General features: G+C 42.5%; 1 protein-coding gene across 4 annotated transcripts in view; it reads left to right on the top strand.

Moving 5' to 3' along the window:
- ak8 (adenylate kinase 8) overlaps positions 1-25,612 on the top strand; it is a 184,619-nt gene that overhangs the window by 153,587 nt on the left and 5,420 nt on the right. For all 4 annotated transcript variants that reach the window (XM_072566204.1, XM_072566206.1, XM_072566205.1 and 1 more), the window contains one exon: positions 3,956-4,036. In XM_072566204.1, coding sequence (XP_072422305.1) covers positions 3,956-4,036 — 81 coding nt within the window. The remainder of the gene's footprint in view (positions 1-3,955; positions 4,037-25,612) is intronic.

Below are 25,612 nucleotides of genomic sequence, written 5' to 3' on the forward strand. Positions count from 1 at the left end.
TTTGCCTAAAAACCACAATCTTACTGCCCATTTTCCATGCCCGCCAGAAGTGAAAGCTCCTTTCCACATCACATACACATCCTTGCATTCTTACAGTCTGGCAGCAGTGAAGCTTTGTCTTTCAGTGCTAGCTATGAATGTGTTTGTGAAACGGGAACTTTAAGTTCTGCTTTGAAGTACCTTTTTCTAATTACAGTTGCTTACCATGTAATGATCATGATTGCCTAAGGCCATAATGTTTAATGTGCATCCTTGGACAATGAATAACCTGCTGATGAAGTAAAAATTGAAACTATTTAGGTGGCTGGCAGCCTGTAACTGAGTATTGAAGTGCTGAAGTAAGTGAGTATACATTAAGAAAGAGACTGATAAGCTCCAAGTTAATGCAAGGTGAGTGAGTGCTAAGGGAGCAAGCAAATACCCACAGGGTGCATTGTCTGTAGATGCTTGTGTGTCTACCCTTGTGTATAAAGCGACTTGGCAGAAGCATGCAAATTGTGGGTGTCCCTGCATTCTAAAGTAAGGTGTTGAAGGGCTGAGGTCATGAGACTGGGTTTGAGCAACCATGATGAGGTGATGTGGTGAGGCTGGTGATTGCCAACCCCAGCTTAAGTGGATGAAGGGTCAAGGAGGTTGGTGATTGTGAAGCATACAGGAATAGTGTGATGAAGAAACATTTGCACAACGACTGAGACAAGCATTTGGTGAGCTGCAACTCTGACTTACATATCAGGAGTTTAAGCCATCTAGCTTCTTGGTGGAGAAGAGTAGAATTAGAAGTCACATAAAAATAAGTTGGGACTTTAATGAAGCCATAAATGTACTCAATGGCAAGATTCTGAAGTTGCTACTTATGGCTTAGGGAGAAAATCAAAAATATTTTTAGGATGTCAAAAGTATGATATTTTTCATTGTCATTCTCAATGAATTTTATCACTTTTTTTGGTATTGCTCACACCACACCAGGCAGGGGAAAATTTCACCCTAAGACCTCTCTATCAGTTAAAAAATACTGTCTGAAACAAACAGATCACAACTCGGACTTTACACTATTAACAATAGATTTAACCTCAACTGTAGAGGTGACTTTTGCAATGGACACTGTTCAAGAATATTTGGCAAATGATCAAAATATGTTCTAAGACATTATCAGAAATGACAGTGAGCTTTTAAGGATTATAATGAAAGATCATATGTTGCATGCTTGACAATCTGAAAGCCAATTTTGGTGACACCTTCTAGAACTGAACTGGTTAGGTAAATTCAGAAGTAATGCAGTAGCTATGGTATTCATTTTACCTGGCTATTGTCAGAGATTAATAATAATTTATGTGGTCAGTGCTTGAATCCTTCATCCACATATGTACAGCGGATCCTGTCAGCTCTCAGCCAGAATCCTAAGGGAAATGTAGAAGCAGAATGTCTCAACACTGAGAAAAAAAGAATTAAATAAATTCTGCCCCACAGCAAGTGTGCCTCACGTCAGTGGAGGAAGGAATTATTGGTCAGTCCCTCCCTTTCTGGTAAGTGTTCAAGGTTCTTGCAGAAATGAATTTTAGCAAGCAATCAGTTTCCATTGCGTGCAAATCGATGACATAAAACTGTCCAAACATGAGTTTTAATTGGGCAATCTTATTCAAAGAGGCCAAAAGGTTAGGTAGTTTGGACTATGGAAATGAGCTACTGAGGGGTAGATTTGTTTTTCTAACGCAGAGTGCTCTTTATTACATCTAATGCCATATGCCAGACCTGGAAAAGATTGATATTGTCACTGGATGCAAAGAGGACAGGTTCTATTTTCTATTTATGGTCACTCTTCACTTGACAAGTATACAAAAGAAAATAAGATTGGAGGACACTACCATGCATTACCAGCAGAAAGAGGAGTAGGCATGATGGGAGAGGAAATTAAAGAAAAATGAGCTCCAAAGTAGATCTAAAGAGATAAGTGGGTTACTCTTTCAGCCTTCTACGCAAACAGCCAAAAACTGATTCAATTCCGGATGGTTTTAACTACACAAAAGCTTGGCTTAGCTTCTACATGTTACAGGATCAACAAGAAAGTAAACAATTGAAGTCTTTGAGAATGATGAAATATGCATGGCTATCTGTGACAGGCAGATAAAGTAAAGCAATTAGGCAAGTAATCCAAGTGGTAGGCAGCAGCAGCCCCAAGCTCTCTATTAGTTAATGTAGTTTGTACCTCCTCATCCCATCAAATCAGCTAACACTTCCACTAATTGGTTCATGAATTATACAGCTCCCATTATAATTTAATCACCAATAAACATTTTGGGCCGGTGTAGAGTGTATCTCTCATTAATTCGTTAATTTAAGCAGATGGAAGGGTGATCGGATGAACGGGTGGCATACATTGCCTGAGGCGGAAAGAAAATGTGGACAAATAAAATATAAAATAAAGGAAGAGGGAAATCTTTCAGGATTTCAGTTGTCAGAAACCCAATCTTCAAGCTGACAGCCGCCTTTCTCTCTGACACTGAAATTGAGTGACAGATTCATATCAGCACTTGTCAACTGCCTAAACATCAGGCTGGTTGGTAAACAGAGCACAATGTAAATTAATTCTCATCTTACAACCCTTTCTCTGTTACATGAATATTTCAGCACAGGCAGCATAAATATTAATACTAATAGCTTTGCTCAGTAGTTATTATTTCTGTTTTATGACAAATATTCATAAAATATTCAGGACCTTTTAGAACATTTACACAGTTGAATGTGAGATTGCCAGCGTCCAGGGAAGTTTGAACATATTGGGGTGCTCTTGATGTTTTTTTCTAAATTAATTTATAATGAATGGTTAAAACTGTAATCAATTTTGTGCAGTGATTCACCAAAATATACATTGGGGTTATTGCTAGATTATCTCAACAGGTTGCCTTTTTTTCCTTTCTTTTATTTTTAATTGGATTCATGAGTTTTTTATCTGATGTTGTAATTTGCTTGAAGTACTTGCTAATTTAGCAGTTAATGGCAGCCAAATACAGTGTCTCTTCTGCCCCTGGAGAGATTTTATTCACAACTGAGGTAGATTTGTCACAATCAATTATGACTTAAACAAGAAATGGCCAGCGGGGGCTGTGCTGGAGGAAGTCGATCTCTGAGACAGGGCCAGTACAGCTGGTATCTGAGCATTTTTCGATGCATAAAAGAAGGAACCAAACAACACCAAATATGATTTATTCGGGTGTTTTCAAAATGGCTGCAGGGTACACAAATTATTATAGTGCCAGTTACAGTACTTTTACGTACATTATGAACACGATTAAAAATTGTATACATCCTTTATGTTTTGTATCTTTCTTGTAAATAAGTTTTTAATCAAGGTGTTTTTGGGACATTATGTCTTAAACACCTTTGGAAATAGGTAAACATTAGTACAGTCTGACATGAATATATTTATTCATTAGTATATTTTGAGGAGATATTTGTATTTAAGACAGTTTTGCAGTAGACATAGATGGCTTTCCCTTTCCTGTGATACATCACAGCCGTCATCAGGTGATGAGCCTTCTTTCATATTGTCATCAAATGCATTGTACCTCCCATAAACATTTAAGCTTGATTATTTTTTAGACCATTTCTCCTGAAATATTCAAAGTTTTCCAATATCTGTAAAAGAGTCTACTACATTGCTGATATTCACATTTCCTTTGCTGCTATCCACAACTACAGCATTGCCAAATGGAAGATCAAGACAAAAGTTAAATTAATTTGTCTTGCAGTTGTAATGCTACTTTTCAGTTGGTTTAGATAAGACATACAATGGACTGATGCATACATATTTGTAATCAGAGTTTAGTCTGGGATACCTGTTCAGTGCAGTGGGTTATTGACTAAGTCTTATCAGTGCACAGTTTGACTGCTTTCATTCTGGTTCAGATATATCAATCTTCTACACAAACCAGACTGCTTATTTTCTGCTTTTTCAAAGGGTGTTTTTCCTGGACGTTCCTGATGATGCTGTCATTGAGCGTCTCACAATGAGGATGACTGATCCAATTACAGGTGAAAGGTCAGTGTTTCTCTTTTCAAATGATCAATTGTGTAAGCCATTTTACACCACAGATTTATCCTAAAGGCCCATGTTGTACATTTTATTACATAACCAAAGTGGCAAAAGATGAATTATGAACTTCATTGATTTTGTCCTTAGCTAGCTTAAAATTTACTGATTACATTTGCTGTTTATATAAAGTTATAATAGCTGTTTGGTTTGAAGTCTCAGCCTCCCTAGGCACCAAATTTATATTCCCTTGTTCCCAATCTACAAACCATTGAGAATAATCCTTTATTCTTTACATTTACAATTTTGTAATGTTGAAACATGTATTAGCTCAGCTCTGAAACTTCCCTTCTACCATGATACAACCTTAATTTTACAATAATGTTGCCATAGCTTTATTCTTGCATTTCTAGTATCATCCTGTAAAATTAATGCATTCCACTTTGGTAGCTCAAATTCCTTTCTCTATTGGATGTTCAAAATCGCATAAGGTTCCAACTGTGGTCCATGAATTATGATACATGATCTGCATGAAGATGTTCAGGGGTGAGGAGTTGGAGGAGCTTGTTTTGTCTCAATAAACTATACAACAACAGCTTCAGGCTCCTCCTTTTTCCCTGCATAGCAAGTCAAGTCAAAACTAACCTCCTACAGTCTCAGACCCTACACAAACAAATGTCATTTTCATTATTTGTTTCTTTTTAGCTTTTCAGTAATAATTGCTATCATTGCAATACCATCTGTGATTTTGTTCTCTAATGCCTATGGGAACATGTTGCGAGATGGGAAGTCTGACAAAGTGTTACGGAAGGGCCACATCCTCCCACCATTACCAGTCATGGGCAAGATTGGCTGCCTGCTGGGATCTCAATTGATCCACTTAGGAATTCAATTAGTGTTCATTTTCCACCTCCTGCATTGAGAGGGTTGGCTGCCACTTGGGGTTACCACCAGTGAAACTAGGTGGCCTCTCAGCAGGCTCTGAGGAGAAGCTTCTTTAGCCTACAGAGGACTCTTCCAGGCAGCATTGACGTTACCTATCGTCATATTGAACTGGAATCTTATAACACTTGGGCTGCATGTTTTGCTTCTGTAGTGCTATAGTGTTGCTAAAGCCCTAAGTTACATAAATGATAGCTGTGACATTCCTAGGCACTCCAGGCTTGGCCCTCACATTGCTTAAGTGTAAGGTGCTAGTGCAACCATAAGCATACTTGAAGCATACAGAGTGAGCAGATTATGACATTATTCAGCCTCTAATGTTGACTTGCGGCAATAGCTGCATTTGTACATTTTTAACTCTGCATGTATTTGACTGCACAAGGGACCCTTTAGGCAAACTTTAGATGAGGTGCTTTGTACTTTTCAAATGTGAAGTTAGTGGAAGTCCTATATGAGTATTATTGGATGGGTTTTGAAATCTTTTTGGATTTGCAAAGGAGGTAAAAGGAGATTTAAAGACCTGACAGAAAACCTCCTTTAGGAATGGGGGCAATAGTTCTTTGGGCTACAGCCTTACATGGAAATGAAGCATGGCCAGCAAAGAGGGGAAGCTGTATGCATAACGATGAGGCCTTTGAGGATACTTGTCCTATCTCCACCTCCACCAGGATTGTGAGATGCCTCCATTTCATAAAGGAGGCAGAAACTGATCTCCAGAATAAGATTGGCACCGACATTAAACTCATTATCGCTCTAAATCTCTACAACAGTGGATCCTCTGCAGGAGCAGGCAACATCAAGTTCCCTGTTGTCAATCACCGCATCAGGGAGGTGACAAAGGTCTCATACTTCAGGAGAAAGGCCTTAATCATTGTATCTATTTCCACAGTGAAGCAGGAATTGGCAGATGGCTTTGCCATGCTTGTACAATTTCCAGTGACATAGGACAATAATCACTGCGCGCAGATGGCTCTGCAAGACCCACATGTTATTGGGGAGATGTACCAGAACCATAAGGGCTACCACTCCATGAGCATATACAACCATGCTGAAAAAATCCTATTGATGAATGCCCACTTTCCTGGCAGCAGCATTCATCCTACCCTAATCATCTTTGGCCCAGTGTGAAGGTCCAGAGACTGGCTGCTGGGTGACAAGAGACAGCTGCTCCATACCTTACTTATGACTCCTCTCTGCCAGTCAGGCATGTGAGAACAGTACGTATACAGTGAGAGTCATGCAGCCATCTGGAACATTACGCTCCAAACCACTGGTGTCCTGAAACAATGATTCTGCTGCTGGACCAGTCTGGAAGAATTCTCTAATACTCATTGAAGTGTGTCTCCAAACTTACGGTGGAGTACTGTGTCCTCCATAACACTGTTATCAGGGGATGCAATCCTACCCACCAGGCTTTCAAAGATCATCTTGGGAGGAGGAAGTGACACATCTAATTCTCCTTTTCTTCCAATAAACTATCAGAGGGTCTTCGCAGAATCTGATTCCCTCATTATTTACCAGGTATTATCTTCGCAGTGTAGTGGGTAAGATATGTCCCTTCAACTTGCACTGACTGATCCTGACCATTTGTTTGAGATAATTAAGCTTGTTCTCATCTTGCAGATAGAAATTCAGCCAGATTCTGAAAAATGACCTGTCTAATCACCTACTTCCATTCACTTCCCAGGAAGAGTCTTGAGGACTTTCTAGCCTCCTGTGAAAATTGAGACTGCATTTCATACTCCCTCACCAGTGGGTTTGAAGACAAGGAGCTCAAAAAAATCAAATATGTGGCCTTCTGTGACCTAACCACCAGCCCCAAATCTAAAATAAATTTTATGACAGCTAGATGAGGTGTCAATGGTCTGCCCATCTTTCAGCATTTTGAGGCTCTTGAGTGACCAATAATGGTCAATTAAAAGCTTTATCCCAACCCTACCAGCACTCAGCCAAGGGGAGATCCATCTCAAGTAGGAAGCCCAGTAGATTTTTCTGCATGAATTGATATTGGGCAAGGAAGTAGTTCCTTCTCTTATGGATCTTCAGTGCCTCCTCACCACCCCCTTTACCTTTCCCCCAGCCTTTCAAACCAAACCCCTCACCCCACTTTCTGGAATCTGCCAACCTGACCCCATTGAAATCCCCACACCCCAACTTACATTGTCTCCTTCCAGTGATGATTTTCCTTGGGGACTGACTGTAGTCACAGCAATAGCTGGATTGACAGAACTCCTGCCTACCAAATTACCCAGCAGCTCTTGGAGGCAGAAATCCTGCCTTCAGTCAAGTGGAAGTGGAGCTGCTGTTCTTCCCGTGAACAACCTCCCTACTGATCTTTTAGCTGTGGTGCTGGGGACCTTGGCACCCCATAAATCCAGTCCAGGATTTCAGTTCTTTCCACCTCAACATTATGGACTTTAGTCGATCTGATTCGATGCATCAGATCCTTTTTCAGACTTGTTACTCAATTTGGTGTCGTGTCCTGTGTCTTAGCTTATAAGTTTGCTTTTTTGTTCCTCCAGTTTTCATACTATTATGATATTTCCTATAGTCAGATATCTACTCACATCCTTGTTTCCTGGATTTTTAGATAAAGTACATGGGGTTGCCACAAAATACAGAAGTGTATTGTACCCTTCATCACAGGAGGAGTGACTAAGTGTAGCTGATATATTGTGAACAGCCTACAGAGGACAGCAGATATTCCTTCTGACACACCTAGGAAGGAAATATTACACAATAGACTAGAACTATGGATACACTAAAAAATGGAGGCAATTCCTGCATCTTGTGGTTAGGCCTGAGGGCTGTGTAATATTTTGGCCTCCAGGGCTTATTATCAATTAACTGGTGAGCTGTGGACACCTAAGTAACTGTGCCAAAGAAGACACCAGTGGTACAAGTTGTTTAAAGTAACCAATAATGGAAGAAATCAGAAGTGGAGCATTGAGAGAGGGACTTCAGTATTCAGGTTTGGGAGAGAGGGTGACTCGAATGATCAAAGGGTTGAGGCTGACTGTTCAGGACAACTAGATATAGGGAGTCACAAACAGGTGTTAGCTCATTATTTACATATACAGAGGACCTAATGCCTGTCTCTTTCTACCTCTGCAAAATATGTAGCCAGTACAACTCCAACTCATAATGAGGAGGTGCTTCCTGCCTGTAGTATTGGAGCTTCAGGAGGCCATAGGGTATTGATAACAAGAACTAATAGGAATAAGAGTAGAAGAATTACAAAAAAGATATCTAATATTTGCTATTGTCTGTCTTGGGCTGTTGTCAGTTTCAGGTTAATATTTGATGAACAGGATCAAAGATTCAAAGTTGGATCTAAACTTCCATGTTTGCCCTTAGTGTGTGTCAAATCAGCATACTTGGTTTCTGCCTTTTGTCCACTTCAATTCCTCCCATTTCTCCATTTCATTTGTGTGCATAGTCTCAAACATTGTTTAATGAGCAGCTAAATCATTTCTTCCCATTTACCAGCACTACTGTATTCTTTCTTTGCCTGCTTTCTGCCCAAATTCATACAAATAGGCTTGTTGCTATGTTCTTTTCCTTGGTCATTTTATTGTTGTTCCCAGTTAATGGCTAATATTTTCCATTTTGTATCCTAACTGTAAGGATGGGCATGTGTAGTGGCGATTGACTCTCCACCCCCATCAATAAAAAAGCTCCGGTCAACTTGTTAAAACTGACTGGTGATCTTCTGAGCGAACACATACCTCAATGCTGTAGCCAAAGGCTGCCTGCCAATCAGAGAAGGATTGGAGGCAAAGGCGTGGAAGTGGCTTTCAGGAGCCACCTCCTTGCCCCTACCTGCTCAATTCCTTCCTTAATTGGCCCCAAATTGGAGTAAATGGAGGCACTCTCCTACAATACAGGAGGCAGCCTCTTTTTCATTTGCCAGGAAAGCAGGTAATTGGGCCAATGGTTGGTTGAGCCCACTTAAGTGGCCATTAATTAACCTCTTAAGAGTCTTAATTGCTGGAGAGTTAAGAAGCTTCCAAAAGGACCTTCTGTCCCAATACTTAATTGCAAAGGTGGTGGGAAGTGGGCGAGAAGCTCTCCTGTGCCAACACCCAATATTTTGCTCTTCTTGCCACCTTTCTCACATCTTCTAGGGATAAGAATGTTGTGTTCAATGTTGCTGTCCCAGGAGTCATCTTGATATCCTCTTTGCTAATGGAGAATCCTACATATCAGACTGAAAATGTGTGACAGCTGTAATGGAGGTTGTTGAAGACTTGCAGAAAATAAAAAATAAAAAAGGGAAAGAATAAAAAGAGGTAACAACAAATCCTGTTGAAATAACATTATTCTTAAAATTGTAGAAACAATTTAGTGGGAGATTGGGGAAAATTATTTGGAGGATTGAAGTTAGACAGAAGAAAAGGACCCTATCAAAACTAAGTGGAAAACTGCAGTAATTCAACAATATAACCATTGTGCCAGTAAAAGTAATTGCTTGTATAAGTTAATTGGTTATTCAGTACAAAGACAAAAATAGTTTGTCATTGTGCAGTTGGAATGGAACTGAGTTTCCGCATTGTAACATTTGCACTATTGATGGATGTCACTTTTCAGATTTCATTCCTTCTTTTGGTAAGACTTATTTTGGAGCAAGAAATGGCATACATGCTAAGGAGATCTTCAGTGAAAAGAATGCATAAACTATTAATTGTGATACTATGTGTATTTTGGTTTTAAAGAATATGAGGAGGAGCCAAACTACTGACATGGCTGCTATCCAGAAACCTCAAAGCCTGTAGACAAGGATTCTGCAGTAATTTGACTAAGTCTGTTGCTTTTTATTTCTTTAAGGTCCAAGTTGTATCTAAAATTCTTGCCACTGGTTCTCTCCATCAATTGTGCACTTCCATGTATCCTAAAAGTCCGATCTCTCTTGCTAATTATACCTCCAGGACTTTCAGATGCACCTCTTCTACCCCAGCCACTGCTCTAGAACATTACATGAACAGGCAAATTGGCCCTTGTAACTATGCTGCAGAACAGTTACTACTGTTAAGTTATAAACTTCAATAAGCAATAAATATTTTATAAAAATAATGAATACAGGAAATATTCATTGGTCACTTGATTTTTAAACTATATATTGTCAATTTGAGGCATCCATGATATTTCAAGAAATGGTTACTTCATTTGTTCTCTCCATTTGGACTCTTGCCGATCGTATGGCTAGGGGGTTGGAACATATTCGGGTAGACATCACAAATATTGCAGATAGTTGGATGGAATTCAGAAAATGCTGGAGAAAGTCAGCAGATCCACATCCTTGGAGAAGGCAACAGACCTAACTTCAACAAATAAATCAACTAATTGTGGATGCTGGAAAACCAAAACAAAAACAGTAATTGCTGGAGAAATTCAGCATGTCTGGCAGCATCTATGGAGAGAATGTAGAGTTAAAGTTTCAGGTCTAGTGACCCTTCTTCAGAACATTCACTTTGAGTTCAATGCATCATCAGAACAATATGTTTTTTCAAATTTAATTTTACTCCAGCCATAGGATTTTGTTTTTATTTCAGTTGGATAGAGTTCAGTTGGTTGAGGGCTGAAACTATTTTGTAGCTTTTTTTATCTCTAGTGCTGACTGGCTCAGTGCTAATTATGAAGTAGAACTTCTGTGGAGTTGTACCAATTCCACCATAACTTCAGCGGAAATGCTGCCAAAACAACTCCTCTCACCATTTCTTCAGATTTCTGCAGAAGGGCTGGCAGAAAGTGGACAAAACTGCAGCTTAAATTCTTGCTGTATTTGTTTGCTATTCATGAATTTGATGCACAAAACCTGCTCATGGCAACCATGACAAAGGATCACAGGCAGCTCCCTTTATGAACCTTTAATTTTATTTAGTGTCTAATTTCCTTCAAGTTGAATGGCAGCTTTATTCAGAGACTGTCAAATCAGAGGGTGAAATGCAGACTGATTCTTGTGCGTAATTTGTAAATTGAACTGCCAGTCAAGCCATACCATTTTCTAGATTGAAGTCAAATACTGAAGAAGTACACCTGCTGCCACCTTTTAGTCGCCGTCGCCTTGAAATACATTTGCTGCTGAAAACTTTTAATGCAGATTCTTAGATGGAAAAAGACTGGGGAATGAGGGGAAAAGCTTTATCGGTTATTAATTGTCAACAAGTGAATTGCAGCTGACCAATGGACTGTCAATATGACGGAATTCTGTCTTTGACATCAGTTTTACTGTAAATCTGGACTTGAGGCTCCATCTGATTTTTGAACACATTACAAAGTTATGAGCAATTATAGGACAGAAACAGGCTATTGGCTCAACTATGTCCATGTAGATATTTAAGCTCCACATGAGACTTCTTCTTTATCTAACCCCATCAATGTATTCTGTTATTTCTTTCTCTCTCATGTGCTTATTCAGCAAATCAATATACTTGAAACCCTGACGTGTACTTCTGAGAAAAGCTCCGTACTAACAGAACGAATGCATAAAATCTACTATTCTTAATATACTATGCATTCCCACTTGGGGAGTATAGAGTTTACAGTATGGAAACCTTCAGTCCAACTCATCCATGCTGACCAGGTTTCCTTAACTGAACTGTCCCTACTTGCCTGCATTTGGTCCATCTCCCTGTATACCTTTCCCATCCATGTATCTGTCCAAATGTACCTTAATGTCATTAGTATCCAGAATTTGTTTTTTATCTTGAATATGCTGAATGATTGAGCTTCCACAACTCTCCAGGGTAGAGAATTCCAAAGATTCACCATTCTCTGGGTGAAGGAATTCTTCCTTATCTCAGTCTTAAATGACCTACTCCTTGTTCAGACAGTGTGTCCCCTGTTTCTAGACTCACTAACCAGGGTAAACATCCTACTTACTTCAAATTCGTCATGACTTTTAAGAGTTTTGTAATTTTCAATGAGATCATCTCTCATTCCTCAAAATCCTGAAGAACATGTGCCAGTTTCTTCAATCTCCTCTCTTAAGACAATCCTGCTATCCCTGCGATTAGTCTGATGAACCTCCATTTCCCTCCCTCTACAACCAAAATAACTTTCTTTAGATATGGAAACCAAACTGCATACATTGCTCCAGACAAAGGCAGCACATGGTGAGGTCAGTGCAGGGGAAAAGAGAGAGAGAGAAAGAAACCCACATTGCTAACTGACAGAGCAGTGAACCTATGCAGTTACTGCCTTTGCTGTTTGAATTCATGTATCACTGGACATCGGAGTACATCTGGGAAAATTAACAAACACTGAAATTCCCAACTGATCTTGGAAGAACCTGTTTGGGAGCAGTCACACCACAGAAACAGACAAGTGAATAGTTTTAAGTGTGGCCTTATTGTAAGTCTGCAGTACTGAGTAGAGAAGGTACTTTCTTGATTATACATTTTATTGAGATATGTCTCTTGATTAAACTTAAAAATATAAGCCATAAATGTTAAGTTGACCTGGAACAGTATTTTGTAGAGGAATATGACGGTGCTATTTTCTGGGTCTGTAGATTGAAAGAAGCAAAAATGGCCTTTAGTAGAGTGATATGCTCTTCTTGTCAGATATGGGAGTTTAGGGAGAGTTTACGTGTTGCTGAGGATTATATCTGCAATAAATGCTGTTGGTTGCAAATCCTATCAGATTGAATGGTTCAGTTGGAGAGACAGTTATAGGCAATGAGGAATTTACAAGAGCAAGGAGGTGTGATGGATGGCAGTTATAGGAAGGGAGAAAAGCTGCAGATACAGTCAAATAGATGGGTTAACTCGGGGAATGGTAAGAGAGGTAGTGCAGGAGTCGTCTGTGGATATCCCCATTTCAAACAAGTTTGCTGTTTTGGAAAATGTAGGAGATGATGGATTCTCAGGGGAATGTAACACTAACAAGCAAGTTTCTGGTATCGAGACTGGTTCTAATGCAATGAGGGGTACAGCTGGTTCCAAGAGATCAATTGTGTTAGGGGATTCTGTAGTCAGAGGTACAGACAGACGTTTCTGTGGCCAGCCGCGAAAAATCAGAATGGTGTGTTGCCTCCCAGGTGCCAGGATCAAGGATGTCTCAGAGAGGGTGCAGAATGTTCCCAAGGGGGAGAGGGCCCAACACAAGTCATAGCACACATTGGAACCAACAACATAGGAAGGGAAAAGGATGAAATTCTGAAGGGAGAATATAGAATGTTAGGCAGGAATTTAAAAAGGATGTCCTCGAGAGTAGTACTATCTGGATTACTCCTGGTGCTATGAGCTACTGAGGGCAGGAATAGGAGGATAGAGCAGATGAATGCATGGCTGAGGAGCTGGTGTATGGGAGAAGGATTCACATTTTTGGATCATTGGAATCTCTTCTGGGGTAGAAGTGACCTGTACAAGAAGGACGGATTGCACCTAAATTGGAAGGGGATTAATATACTGGCAATGAGATTTGCTAGAATTGCTTGGGAGGATTTAAATTGGTAAAGTGGGGGGTAGGACCCAGGGAGATAGTGAGGAAAGAGATCAATCTGAGACTGGTACAGTTGAGAAAAGAAGAGAGTCAAACAGTCAGGACAGGGCAGGGACAAAACAGAACAAGATAGGACTGATAAATTAAACTGCATTTACTTCGATGCACGAGGCCTAACAGGGAAGGCAAATGAACTCCGGGCATGGTTAGGAACATGGTTAGGGACTTGGATATCATAGCAATTACTGAAATGTGTCTCAGGGATGGACAGGACTGGCAGCTTAATATTCCAGGATACAAATGGTACAGGAAGGACAGAGAGGGAGGCAAGAGAGGAGGGGGAGTGGCATTTTTGATAAGGGATAGCATTACAGCTGTGCTGAGGGAGGATATTCCCAGAAATACATCCAGGGAAGCTATTTCAGTGGAACTGAGAAATAAGGAAGGAATGATCACCTTATTGGGATTGTATTACAGACCTCCTAATAGTCAGTGGGAAATTGAGAAACAAATTTGTAAGGAGATCTCAGGTATATGTAAGAATAATACGGTGGTTATGGTAGATGATTTTAACTTTCCAAGCATGGACTGGGACTGCCATAGTGTTAAGGGTTTAGATGGAGAGGAATTGTGTACAAGAAAACTTTCTGATTCAGTATGTGGACGTACCTTCTAGAGAAGGTGCAAAGCTTGACCTACTCTTGGAAAATAAGGCAGGGCAGGTAACTGAGGTGTCAGTGGGGGAACACTTTGGGGCCTGCGACCATAATTCTATTAGTTTTAAAATAGTAATGAAAAAGGATAAACTAAATCTAAAAGTTGAATTTCTAAATTGAAGTAAGGCTAATTTTGACAGTATTAGGCAAGAACTTTCAAAAGCTGACTGGGGGCAGGTAAAGGGATTGCGGGAAAATGGGAAGCCTTCAGAAATGAGATAATGAGAGTCCAGAGACAGTATATTCCTGTCAGGGTGAAAGGAAAAGCTGGTGTGTGTAGAGAATGCTGGATGACTAAAGAAATTGAGGGTTTGGTTAAGATAGAGAAGTAAGCTTATATCCGGTATAGACAGGAAAGAAGGAGTGAATCCTTAGAGTATAAAGGTGGTATGAGTATACTTAAGAGGGAAATCAGGAGGGCAAAAAGGGGACATGAGATAGCTTAGGCAAATAGGGTTTTTACAAATTCATTAAGGACATAAGGGTAACTAGGGAGAGAATAGGGCCCCTCAAAAATCAGCAAGTCGGCCTTTGTGTGGAGCCACAGGAGATGGGGGAGATACTAAACAAATATTTTGCATCAGAGTTTACTGTGGAAAAGAGCATGGAAGATATAGAATGTAGGAAAACAGATGGTGGCATCTTGAAAAATGTCCATATTACAGAGGAGGAAGTGCTGGATTTCTTGAAATGCATAAAAGTGGATAAATCCCAAGGACCTGATCAGGTGTACCCTAGAACTCTGTGGGAAGCTAGAGAAGTGATTGTTGGGCCCCTTGCTGAGATATTTGTATCATCAATAGTCACAGGTGAGGTGCCAGAAGATTGGAGGTTGGCTAGTGCCACTATTTAAAAAAGATGGTAAGGACAACCAGGGAACTATAGACCAGTGAGCCTGATGTTGGTGGTGGGCACGTTGTTGAAGGGAAATCTGAGGGACAGGATGTACATGTATTTGGAAAGTCAAGGACCGATTAGGGATAGTCAACATGGCTTTGTGCGTGGGAAATAATGTCTCACAAACGTGATTGAGATTTTTGAAGAAGTAGCAAAGAGGAGTGATGAGGGCAGAGTGTTAGATGTGATCTATATGGACTTCAGTGAGGCGTTCAACAAGGTTCCCCATGGCAGACTGTCATCAGGGTTAGATCTCATGGAATACAGGGAGAACCAGTCATTTGGATACAGAGCTGGCTCAAAGATAGAAGACAGAGAGTGGTGGTGGAGAGTTGTTTTTCTGCCTGGAGGTCTGTGACCAGTGGAGTGCCACAAGGATCGGTGCTGGGTCCACTACTTTTCATCACTTATATAAGTGATTTGGATGTGAACATAGGAGATATAATTAGTAAGTTTGCAGATGACACCAAAACTTGAGGTGTATTGAACAGCGAAGAAGGTTACTTCAGATTACAATGGGATCTTGATCAGATGGGCCAATTGGCTAAGGAGTGGCAGATGGAGTTTAATTTAGATAAATGTGAGGTGCTACATTTAGGAAAAGCAAATCTTAGCAGGACTTATACACTTAATGGTTCGGGGAGTGTTGCTGAACAAAAAAGACCTTGGAGTGCAGGTTCATAGCACCTTGGAAGTAGAGTCGCGGGTAGATAGGATAGTGAAGAAGGCATTTGGTAAACTTTCCATTATTGGTCATAGTACTGAGTACAGGAGTTGGGAGGTCATGTTGTGGCTGTACAAAGCATTGGTTAAGCCACTTTTGGAACATTGCATGCAATTCTGGTTTCCTTCCTATCAGAAGGATGTTGTGAAACTTGAAAGGGTTCAGAAAAAATTTCCAAGGATGTTGCCAGGGTTGGAGGATTTGATCTATAGGGAGAGGTTAAATAGGCTGGGGCAGTTTTCCCTGGAGCGTCAGAGGTTGAGGGGTGACCTTATAGAGGTTTATAAAATCATGAGGGGCATGGATAGGGTAAATGGACAAAGTCTTTTCCCTGGGATGGGGGAGTCCAGAACTAGAGGACAAAGGTGAGAGGAGAAAGATATAAAAGAGATCTAAGGGGTAACCTTTTCATGCAGAGGGTGGTATGTGTATTGAATGAGCTGCCAGAGGAAGTGGTGGAGGCTGGTACAATTGCAACATTTAAAAGGCATCTGCATGGGTATATGAATAGGAAGGGTTCGGAGGGATATGGGCCGGATGCTGGCAGGTGGGACTAGATTGAGTTGGGATATCTAATTGGCATGGACAAGTTGGACTGAAGGGTCTGTTTCCTTGTACATCTCTATGACTCTGTGATGTAGGCATCAAACGTTTATTGCACATCCCTAATTTGCCCTCAAAAAGGTAATAATGAGCTTCCTTCTTGAAACAGATCAATCCTTGGGGTGTAAGCACACCCACATAAGTTAGAAAGGGACTTCCATGATTTTTATCATTCATTTTAACATTGAAGAAATGGTAATGTCATTCCAAGTCAGAATGGGATGTGACCTGAAAGGGAAATCGCAGGTTGTGGTTCTCTTAGATCTGCTGCCTTTGACCTTGTATGTAATGGAGTTTTTGGGTTTGAAAGTTGCTTTGGAAAGAATGTTGGTCTGACAGTGCATCTTGTAGATGGTACACACTGCTGCCACTATGTCAGTGGTGTGAGTAGTGAATGTTGAAGGTGGTGGATGGAGTGCAAATGAAGCAAGCTGGATGGTTCAAGCTTTTTGAGTTTTGTTGGAGTTGAACTCATTCAGCCAAGAGGGGAATATTCCATCACACTCTTGACTCGTGGCTTACAGATGGTAGCCCAACACTGCAGAGAAAGGAGATGAGTTACAGTGGAATTCTGAGTCTCCAACTTGTTTTTGTAGCCACTTTATGGCCTGTTCTGATTGATGATAACCCTAGGATATTGCTAATGGGAAGCCAGTAATGCCAATTCCATTGAATATCTCAGGATAATGGTTAGATTCTCTATTAGGGATGGCCATTGCCTGACACTTGTGTGTCAGCCTAAACCTGAATCTTGTCCAGGTCTTGCGGCATATATATGTGGACTTCTTCAGCATCTGAGGAGTCACAAATGGTGAATATTGTGCAATTATCAGTCTATCTCCCCACTTCTGACCTGGAGTACATGAATAGGATAGGTTTGGAGGGATATGGAGCTGGAGCAGGCAGGTGGGACTAGTTTACTTTAGGATTATGTTCGGCATGGACTGGTTGGATCAAAGGGTCTGTTTCCATGCTCAATGACTCTGTGTCAGAGGGAAAGTCATTGATGATAAAGTTGAAGACAGTTGGGCCTAGAAAACGACCCTGAGGAATTCCTGAAGAGGTGTCCTGCTGCTGAGGTGATTGACCACCAGCAAACACAACTATCAATCCTTGTGTTAGGTATGACTCCAACTTGTGAAAAGACTTCCCCTGATTTCTATTGACTCCAGTTTTGCTCGGGCCCTTTAATGCCACACTTGGTTGATTGATGTCTTGATGTCAAGGGCATTCTGGATTAGTGGTGCTGGAAGAGCACAGCAGTTCAGGCAGCATCCAAGGAGCTTCGAAATCGACGTTTCGGGTAAAAGCCCTTCATCAGGAATAAAGGCAGTGAGCCTGAAGCGTGGAGAGATAAGCTAGAGGAGGGTGGGGGTGGGGAGAAAGTAGCATAGAGTACAATGGGTGAGTGGGGGAGGGGATGAAGGTGATAGGTCAGGGAGGAGGTTGGAGTGGATAGGTGGAAAAGAAGATAGGCAGGTAGGACAAGTCATGGGGACAGTGCTGAGCTGGAAGTTTGGAACTAGGGTGAGGTGGGGGAAGGGGAAATGAGGAAGCTGTTGAAGTCCACATTGATGCCCTGGGGTTGAAGTGTTCCGAAGCGGAAGATGAGACGTTTTTCCTGCAGGCATCTGGTGGTGAGGGAGCGGTGGTGAAGGAGGCCCAGGACCTCCATGTCCTCGGTAGAGTGGGAGGGGGAGTTGAAATGTTGGGCCACGGGGCGATGTGGTTGATTGGTGCGGGTGTCCCGGAGATGTTCCCTAAAGCGCTCTGCTAGGAAGCGCCTAGTCTCCCCAGTGTAGAGGAGACCACATCGGGAGTAACGGATACAATAAGTGATATTAGTGGATGTGCAAATAAAACTTTGATGGATGTGGAAGGCTCCTTTAGGGCCTTGGATAGAGGTGAGGGAGGAGGTGTGGGCACAGGTTTTACAGTTCCTGCCTCATCCAAGGTGATTGTGTGGCCAAGGCCAGTGCTATATCTAATGTCTCTTTCCATCACTTTCAGTATTTCAGTTGCCATTGTCCCTTACTAGCCCTCACAAACATTGGCAGTAAATAAACATCTGTATTTATGCTCCTATTTTCTGAGAAAATGTTGGCTTTGATACTACAGAGTCTATTAAACTTAGGGGTTGTAAGTCTTCTTGCCATTTAGATCTGCCCTTTGGGATTTTGGGAAAGACCATAAACTTGAGGGTAAAGCATAGTCTGCATGTCACTGGTCATGCAGGATCACTCAGTTAGCTCCTAAATTAAGTTAAAGGGAAGTACCACAGCTCACCGGTATAGTAATACCCGGTGAATAACAGACACTACGAATAAAACTAAATAATTCATTACATAAGGAAAGATTTGCTTCTAGCTTCAGAGACATAATAAAATTAGGTATCTTGTTCTTAATTTATAATGTTGCCTTGCAGACAGGGCACACATTCTACTTCAAAAAGGTCCAGACAACAAGTTAATAAAGTGTTGAAGTCCATGACAGTACAAACCATTAAAGCTTCAATGTACGGTGTCATCCTGCATGCTTTACTGCGGTATTTATGTCACTATTAGAACAGACTGGAGCAGCGTAGGCTGATTCTAGTAGCAGTGACTAATCGGGATGTCTCCTGTAGCATCACAAGACAATTGCATTTGGTTGGTAATTGACATCGTGTTGATCTCAGGAATTGTGTCATGTTGTACTCTTTAATGATGCAAGTTACTTGCAGGCAAGCTAACAAATGTAAACTAAAAGACTTTTAAAAATAGAAGTGTTTCTACTGAGTTGTGACACACTGGAAGATATAAAGAAGCCAGCAGAAGATTTCAGAATGTCTTTCAGCCACTCCTGTTGTTTTTTCGTGTAAGGCTGATGTTAGGAAATGCAGATCTTATTTCTCTGCTTTGTTTTGCTTTATGACTTTATTAATCTGTTGTTGCTGCTCTCATCAGGCCGATTTTGCCGTTTTGCTGACCAAATGATAATTTCCTCTTGGTTTTGAGGAAGTTGGGCAGAAAGATCCTATGCTTCCCAAGATAAAAAAAAAACTGATTCTATTTCCATGCAATTGATTGTAACATTCTTTAATGCAGTTTCCCAGCTTAGTGATGTTACCAAGCCATCCAGGCAATCCATATTTAAGAATTCTCATGGACCGTCAAACAGGAAATGGAAAGCACTAAAATTCAGTCACTTTTCAAGTAATTTATGGAAAACAAAATACACATTGGGACAAACTCATGGGGTAAAGATAGAAGTTTCAATGCTATAAGTAGTATTCAGGGGGGACAGGAGTTGAGCATAATTCCACATGGTAGCCTGTGGCAGAGCACTGAATGACAAAATGTAACATCAAGGTTTCTGCTGTTGCACTCAATCCTGAATTTCAGCTATATTTAAAGGGTAATAACACCAAGCATCCAAGAAATGATAGCTGTATTACTATACTAAATCTTTATCCTTATTCTTCCTACCAAAACGTACTATTTCACTGGTGATTGTATTAAGGTCAGCCAAGTGCACATCATAGAATATGAGTTCCCTGATTGGGGCTGTTAATTTGGTCCAATCAGGGAACCTAGGCTGACAGTTAAAAACAGGAGTGTCAGACAACCTTGACACTTTGGGAGCTGGATCAATGTCAAAGACTTTTCACATGTAAATAAAGGATGACTTTGTGATGGGGTACTGGCCTCTGTGGCATTATTTCAAGAGCAAAGCATGCTCCTGAAGAAATTCACTCACAACAGTAATCTCTGAGGTGCAGTAAGCACTTCTGATGTCATGCCATTATTTGGGAAGCTTGACTTGTCGAAGCTGATGAAGACTGGGCCCAGAATGTATGAAGAATGTGTTATTTTTTCAGGGCAAATGACATTGGGTCAGATGAAAAGCAACAAACAATTCTCCTAACAGCTTGTGGACCTGCAGCCTTTTCGTATTAAGAACCTAACTTGCCCTGAGGCACTATTCAAGAGTTGACAGATTTATTACAACCACACGCCTCCTCTAAATCTGAATCATTATCGTTTTCACTTGGCAATTCAAAAACCAGTGAAATCCGTATCAGAATTTTTGACTAGGCTAAGATAAATGGCAGAGGCGTGTGACTTTGGTTTAACCCTTCATGAGATGCTGAGAGATCATTCGTATGTGGGATTTATGATGTAACCATGCAAAAGCACCTACTACCTGAAGCCCAAGTGGACTTCAAACAGCCACTGCAACAGGTTTTATCATTGAAAAATATGGTAAGTGAAGCATGTGAATTGCAGGATATTCAAATGAAATGGACACTATGGACATCCAACTGAGCTTTGGTGAACCAATTGAATGAAGGAAGTTCCATCACCTCACTCAGGACGTATCCTGAACAGAGGTACTTTAGGTCAGCCCACAGCAAAACCCCAAAACAAAACCAAGCCTTGGCCAAACTGTTAACATTTTCTTCAGGATCCAGACCTGGCATTGTAGTCTGTTGCCAGTATGCAGACTTGAGATGGCAAAAGAATCCCACGAGACCTAAATATAATAAGGGGACTCATTGGCTATTATCCAGGAGAGCGCATTCCCTGGAAAGTCCACCTATATCTTCATTAAATTGCTTAGCAGCATCCAAATCAAAATCAATCAAAATAAATCTCTGGTTACATGGTCACCCAGTTCTAATAGGGGTTGATATTGGTACAGCCTTTTCGTGATCACTCTGGACTCCAAACCTTAAGTTTGCGCAAGACCTCGGCTAGGCTGAGAACCTATACTGGGGAACCTTTCCACATTAATGGCACAACTTTGGTTCCAGTCTCTTATGAGAAACAGCTGTTCCAGTTACCACTGATTGTATAAAAGGCTTGAACCCAACCTTGATGGGGCAAAATTGGTTAAGAAAGATTCATCTAGATTGGCTTAACAATTCTCGATTAGAAAATGGCTGCCTGAGTGAAGTCCTAATTAAAAGCCCAGAAATCTTTCAGGGAGGTTTAGGGACTATCAAAGGAGCCAAGGCCACCTTGCATGTCGACCAGGAAGCAATTCCATAATTCTGAAAGGCCTACCCAGTGCCATTTGCCTTATGGGCAAAAGTAGAGGCAGAAATCAGAAGGCCAGAAAGAGTAGGAATCCTCAAACTAATTCAGTTTGCAGAATGGGCAGTTCCGGTTGTACTGATCGTAAAGCCCAATGTGGTTTTAAACATGATATATTGGTTTTCACAGCGGGTTAAAGACCTAGTCCCTCGCAAGAGGGCATATACACAAAGCTGGCAGAGGAATTGTCCTTAATGGAGCTTGACATGAGCCATACGAACTTGCAATTGCGATTAGATGAGGATTCCCAGAAATATGCTGCAGTTAATACCCATAAGGGTTTGTACCAATATACAAGACTACCATTTGGGATATCATCAGCCTGTGCTATTTTTCAGTGGACAATGGGGAGCAAGAGTGGTTGTCTCTAGCAAAGGTTACTGCCACGTACTGGCTGAACTCCACTAGGAATTTTGCAAAATGAAGATGTTGGCAAGACATTATGTCTGGTGGTCAGGATTGGATGCAGACATAGCTGCATTGGTGGGGCAGTGCCCACAGTGCCAGCAAGGACAAAGGTTACCACCACCAGCCCCCCCACATTCATGGGAATGGCCAGGTAAACCTTGGACTTAGTTACATGTCGACTCTGCAGGTTCTTGCATGAGCTCGATGTCCTTAGTCATTGTGGCAGCCCACTCAAAGTGTTTGGACATCATACAGTTCATTCTTCAAACACGGGTACAATGATAGAAACGCCGTGCACATCTTTTGCAATACAGACTCCCGGAAGTGTTGGTCACTGACAATGGGCCATCATTTATCAGCAGGGAATTTGATTATATCCTAGAGTCTGATGGCATTCAACATATAAAGACAGCTTCTGGATTAGTGGTGCTGGAAGAGCACAGCAGTTCAGGCAGCATCCGAGGAGCAGTCAAATCGATGTTTCGGGCAAAAGCCCTTCGTCAGGAATAAAGGCAGAGAACCTGAAGGGTGGAGAGATAAGCTAGAGGAGGATGGGGGTGGGGAGAAAGTAGCATAGAGTATAATAGGTGAGTGGGGGAGGGAATGAAGGTGATAGGTCAGGGTGGAGTGGATAGGTGGAAAAGAAGATAGGCAGGTCGGACAAGTCATGGGGACAGTGCTGAGCTGGAAGTTTGGAACTAGGGTGAGGTGGGGGAAGGGGAAATGAGGAAACTGTTGAAGTCCACATTGATGCCGTGGGGTTGAAGTGTTCCAAGGTGGAAGATGAGGCGTTCTTCCTCCAGGCGTCTGGTGGTGAGGGAGCGGTGGTGAATCAACCACACCGCCCTGTGGCCCAACATTTCAACTCCCCCTCCCACTCTGCCGAGGACATGGAGATCCTGGGCCTCCTTCACCACCGCTCCCTCACCACCAGACGCCTGGAGGAAGAACGCCTCATCTTCCGCCTCGGAACACTTCAACCCCAGGGCATCAATGTGGACTTCAACAGTTTCATCATTTCCCCTTCCCCCACCTCACCCTAGTTCCAAACTTCCAGCTCAGCATTGTCCCCATGACTTGTCCTACCTGCCAATCTTCTTTTCCACCTATCCACTCCAACCTCCTCCCTGACCTATCACCTTCATCCCCTCCCCCACTCACCTATTGTACTCTATGCTACTTTCTCCCCACCCCCACCCTCCTCTAGCTTATCTCTTCACCCTTCAGGCTCTCTGCCTTTATTCCTGACGAAGGGCTTTTGCCCGAAACGTCGATTTTACCTCTCCTCGGATGCTGCCTGAACTGCTGTGCTCTTCCAGCACCACTAATCCAGAACTGGTTTCCAGCATCTGCAGTCATTGTTTTTACTTACATAAAGACAGCTCCATACCATCCATCATCCAATGGTGTGGCCGAAAGAGCAGTCCAAACATTGAAGGCAGGCTTTTAGGAACAGTCTACAGCTTCATTAGATACCAAACTGTGGCAGTTCCTGTTTGATTATAGGACCACCATTCATTCAACTACAGAGACAGCTCCAGCAGAGGTGGTAATGGGGAGAAAACTCCACACCAGGTTAAATCTGATTCTCCCGATCTGGGGTGGGAGGGTGAAACAGCATCAGGAACACCAATTTCAGGTACAAGACTGCAAAACGAGAGAGACCGTTTACTTCAGGGGATAAATTTTGGTGGAGGAACCACAGGAATGGCCCTATATGGGTAAGAGGCATGGTTGACGTGAGATCAGGTCCAGTGACATATAAAGTTCAAAGGTCTTGAACAAGCATGTGGACCATATGAAAACTGCAAACAAGGCAGGAGCAAAACATGCCTGGCTCCTCAAAACAGTCGGAAAGGCAAGCTGAACCCATGGGTTCTCCCTCTCCACCAAGCTTTGACTAGACATCAGGGTCTGAGATGCCTCAATGCCTTTGCCACTTGAAAAAGAGAATTCCTTTCTCCTGAGACACTCCAGGCACAGGAAGCAAGCTACTGTACATTATACACCACCAGTATCTGAGGCAAAGTCAGAGGAACCTGTCCCAGTGCAAAAATGCCCCAGATGCAGCTACAAGAAAAAGAAAAGGCCTTTGGCCTCAGCCACAGAGAGAGAGGGAAATGGGGATTGTAACAAGGTCAGCCAGGTGGAACTCATAGAATATGAGTTCCCTGATTGGGGCTGTTAATCTGGTCAAGTCAGGAAGCCCTGGCTGACAGATAAAAACAGGAGTGTCAGACATCCTGACATTGAGAGCTGGCTCTGATGGAGCTGGAAGAGCACAGCAGTTCAGGCAGCATCCAACAAGCAGCGAAATCGACATTTCGGACAAAAGCCCTTCATCAGGAATAAAGGCAGTGAGCCTGAAGCATTGAGAGATAAGCTAGAGGAGGATGGGGGTGGGGAGAGAGTAGCATAGAGTACAATGGGTGAGTGGGGGAGGAGATGAAGGTGATAGGTCAAGGAGGAGAGGGTGGGGTGGATAGGTGGAAAAGGAGCTAGGCAGGTCGGACACGTCCGGACAAGTCAAGGAGACGGTGCTGAGCTGGAAGTTTGAAACTAGGATGAGGTGGGGGAAGGGGAAATGAGGAAACTGTTGAAGTCCACATTGATGCCGTGGGGTTGAAGTGTTCCGAGGCGGAAGATGAGGCGTTCTTCCTCCAGGCGTCTGGTGGTGAGGGAGCAGCGGTGAAGGAGGCCCAGGACCTCCATGTCCTCGGCAGAGTGGGAGGGAGAGTTGAAATGTTGGGCCACGGGTGTCCCAGAGATGTTCCCTAAAGCGCTCTGCTAGGAGGCGCCCAGTCTCCCCAATGTAGAGGAGACCACATCGGGAGCAACAGATACAATAAATGATATTAGTGGATGTGCAGGTAAAACTTTGGATGTGGAAGGCTCCTTTAGGGCCTTGGATAGAGGTGAAGGAGGAGGTGTGGGCACAGGTTTTACAGTTCCTGCGATGGCAGGGGAAAGTGCCAGAATGGGACGGTGGGTCGTAGGGGTGTGTGGACCTGACCAGGTAGTCACGGAGGGAACGGTCTTTGCAGAAGGCGGAAAGGGGTGGGGAGGGAAATATATCCCTGGTGGTGGGGTCTTTTTGGAGGTGGCGGAAATGTCGGCGGATGATTTGGTTCATGCGAAGGTCGGTAGGGTGGAAGGTGAGCTCCAGGGGCGTTCTGTCCTTGTTACAGTTGGAGGGGTGGGGTCTGAGGGCGGAGGTGCGGGATGTGGACGAGATGCGTTGGAGGGCATCTTTAACCATGTGGGAAGGGAAATTGCGGTCTCTAAAGAAGGAGGCCATCTGGTGTGTTCTATGGTGGAACTGGTCCTCCTGGGAGCAGATACGGCGGAGGTGGAGAAATTGGGAATACGGGATGGCATTTTTGCAAGAGATAGGGTGGGAAGAGGTGTAATCCAGGTAGCTATGGGAGTCGGTGGGTTTGTAAAAAACGTCAGTGTCAAGTCGGTCATCACTAATGGAGATGGAGAGGTCCAGGAAGGGGAGCAAGGTGTCAGAGATGGTCCAGGTAAATTTAAGGTCAGGGTGGAATGTGTTGGTGAAGTTGATGAATTGCTCAACCTCCTCGCGGGAGCACGAGGTGGTGCCAATGCAGTCATCAATGTAGCAGAGGAAGAGGTGGGGGGTGGTGCCAGTATGATTACAGAAGATAGACTGTTCTACATAGCCAACAAAGAGACAGGCATAGCTGGGGCCTATACGTGTGCCCATGGCTACGCCTTTGGTCTGGAAGAAGTGGGAGGATTCAAAGGAGAA

This window comes from Chiloscyllium punctatum, chromosome 49 (assembly GCF_047496795.1).
Source record: "Chiloscyllium punctatum isolate Juve2018m chromosome 49, sChiPun1.3, whole genome shotgun sequence".
NCBI lineage: Eukaryota > Metazoa > Chordata > Chondrichthyes > Orectolobiformes > Hemiscylliidae > Chiloscyllium > Chiloscyllium punctatum.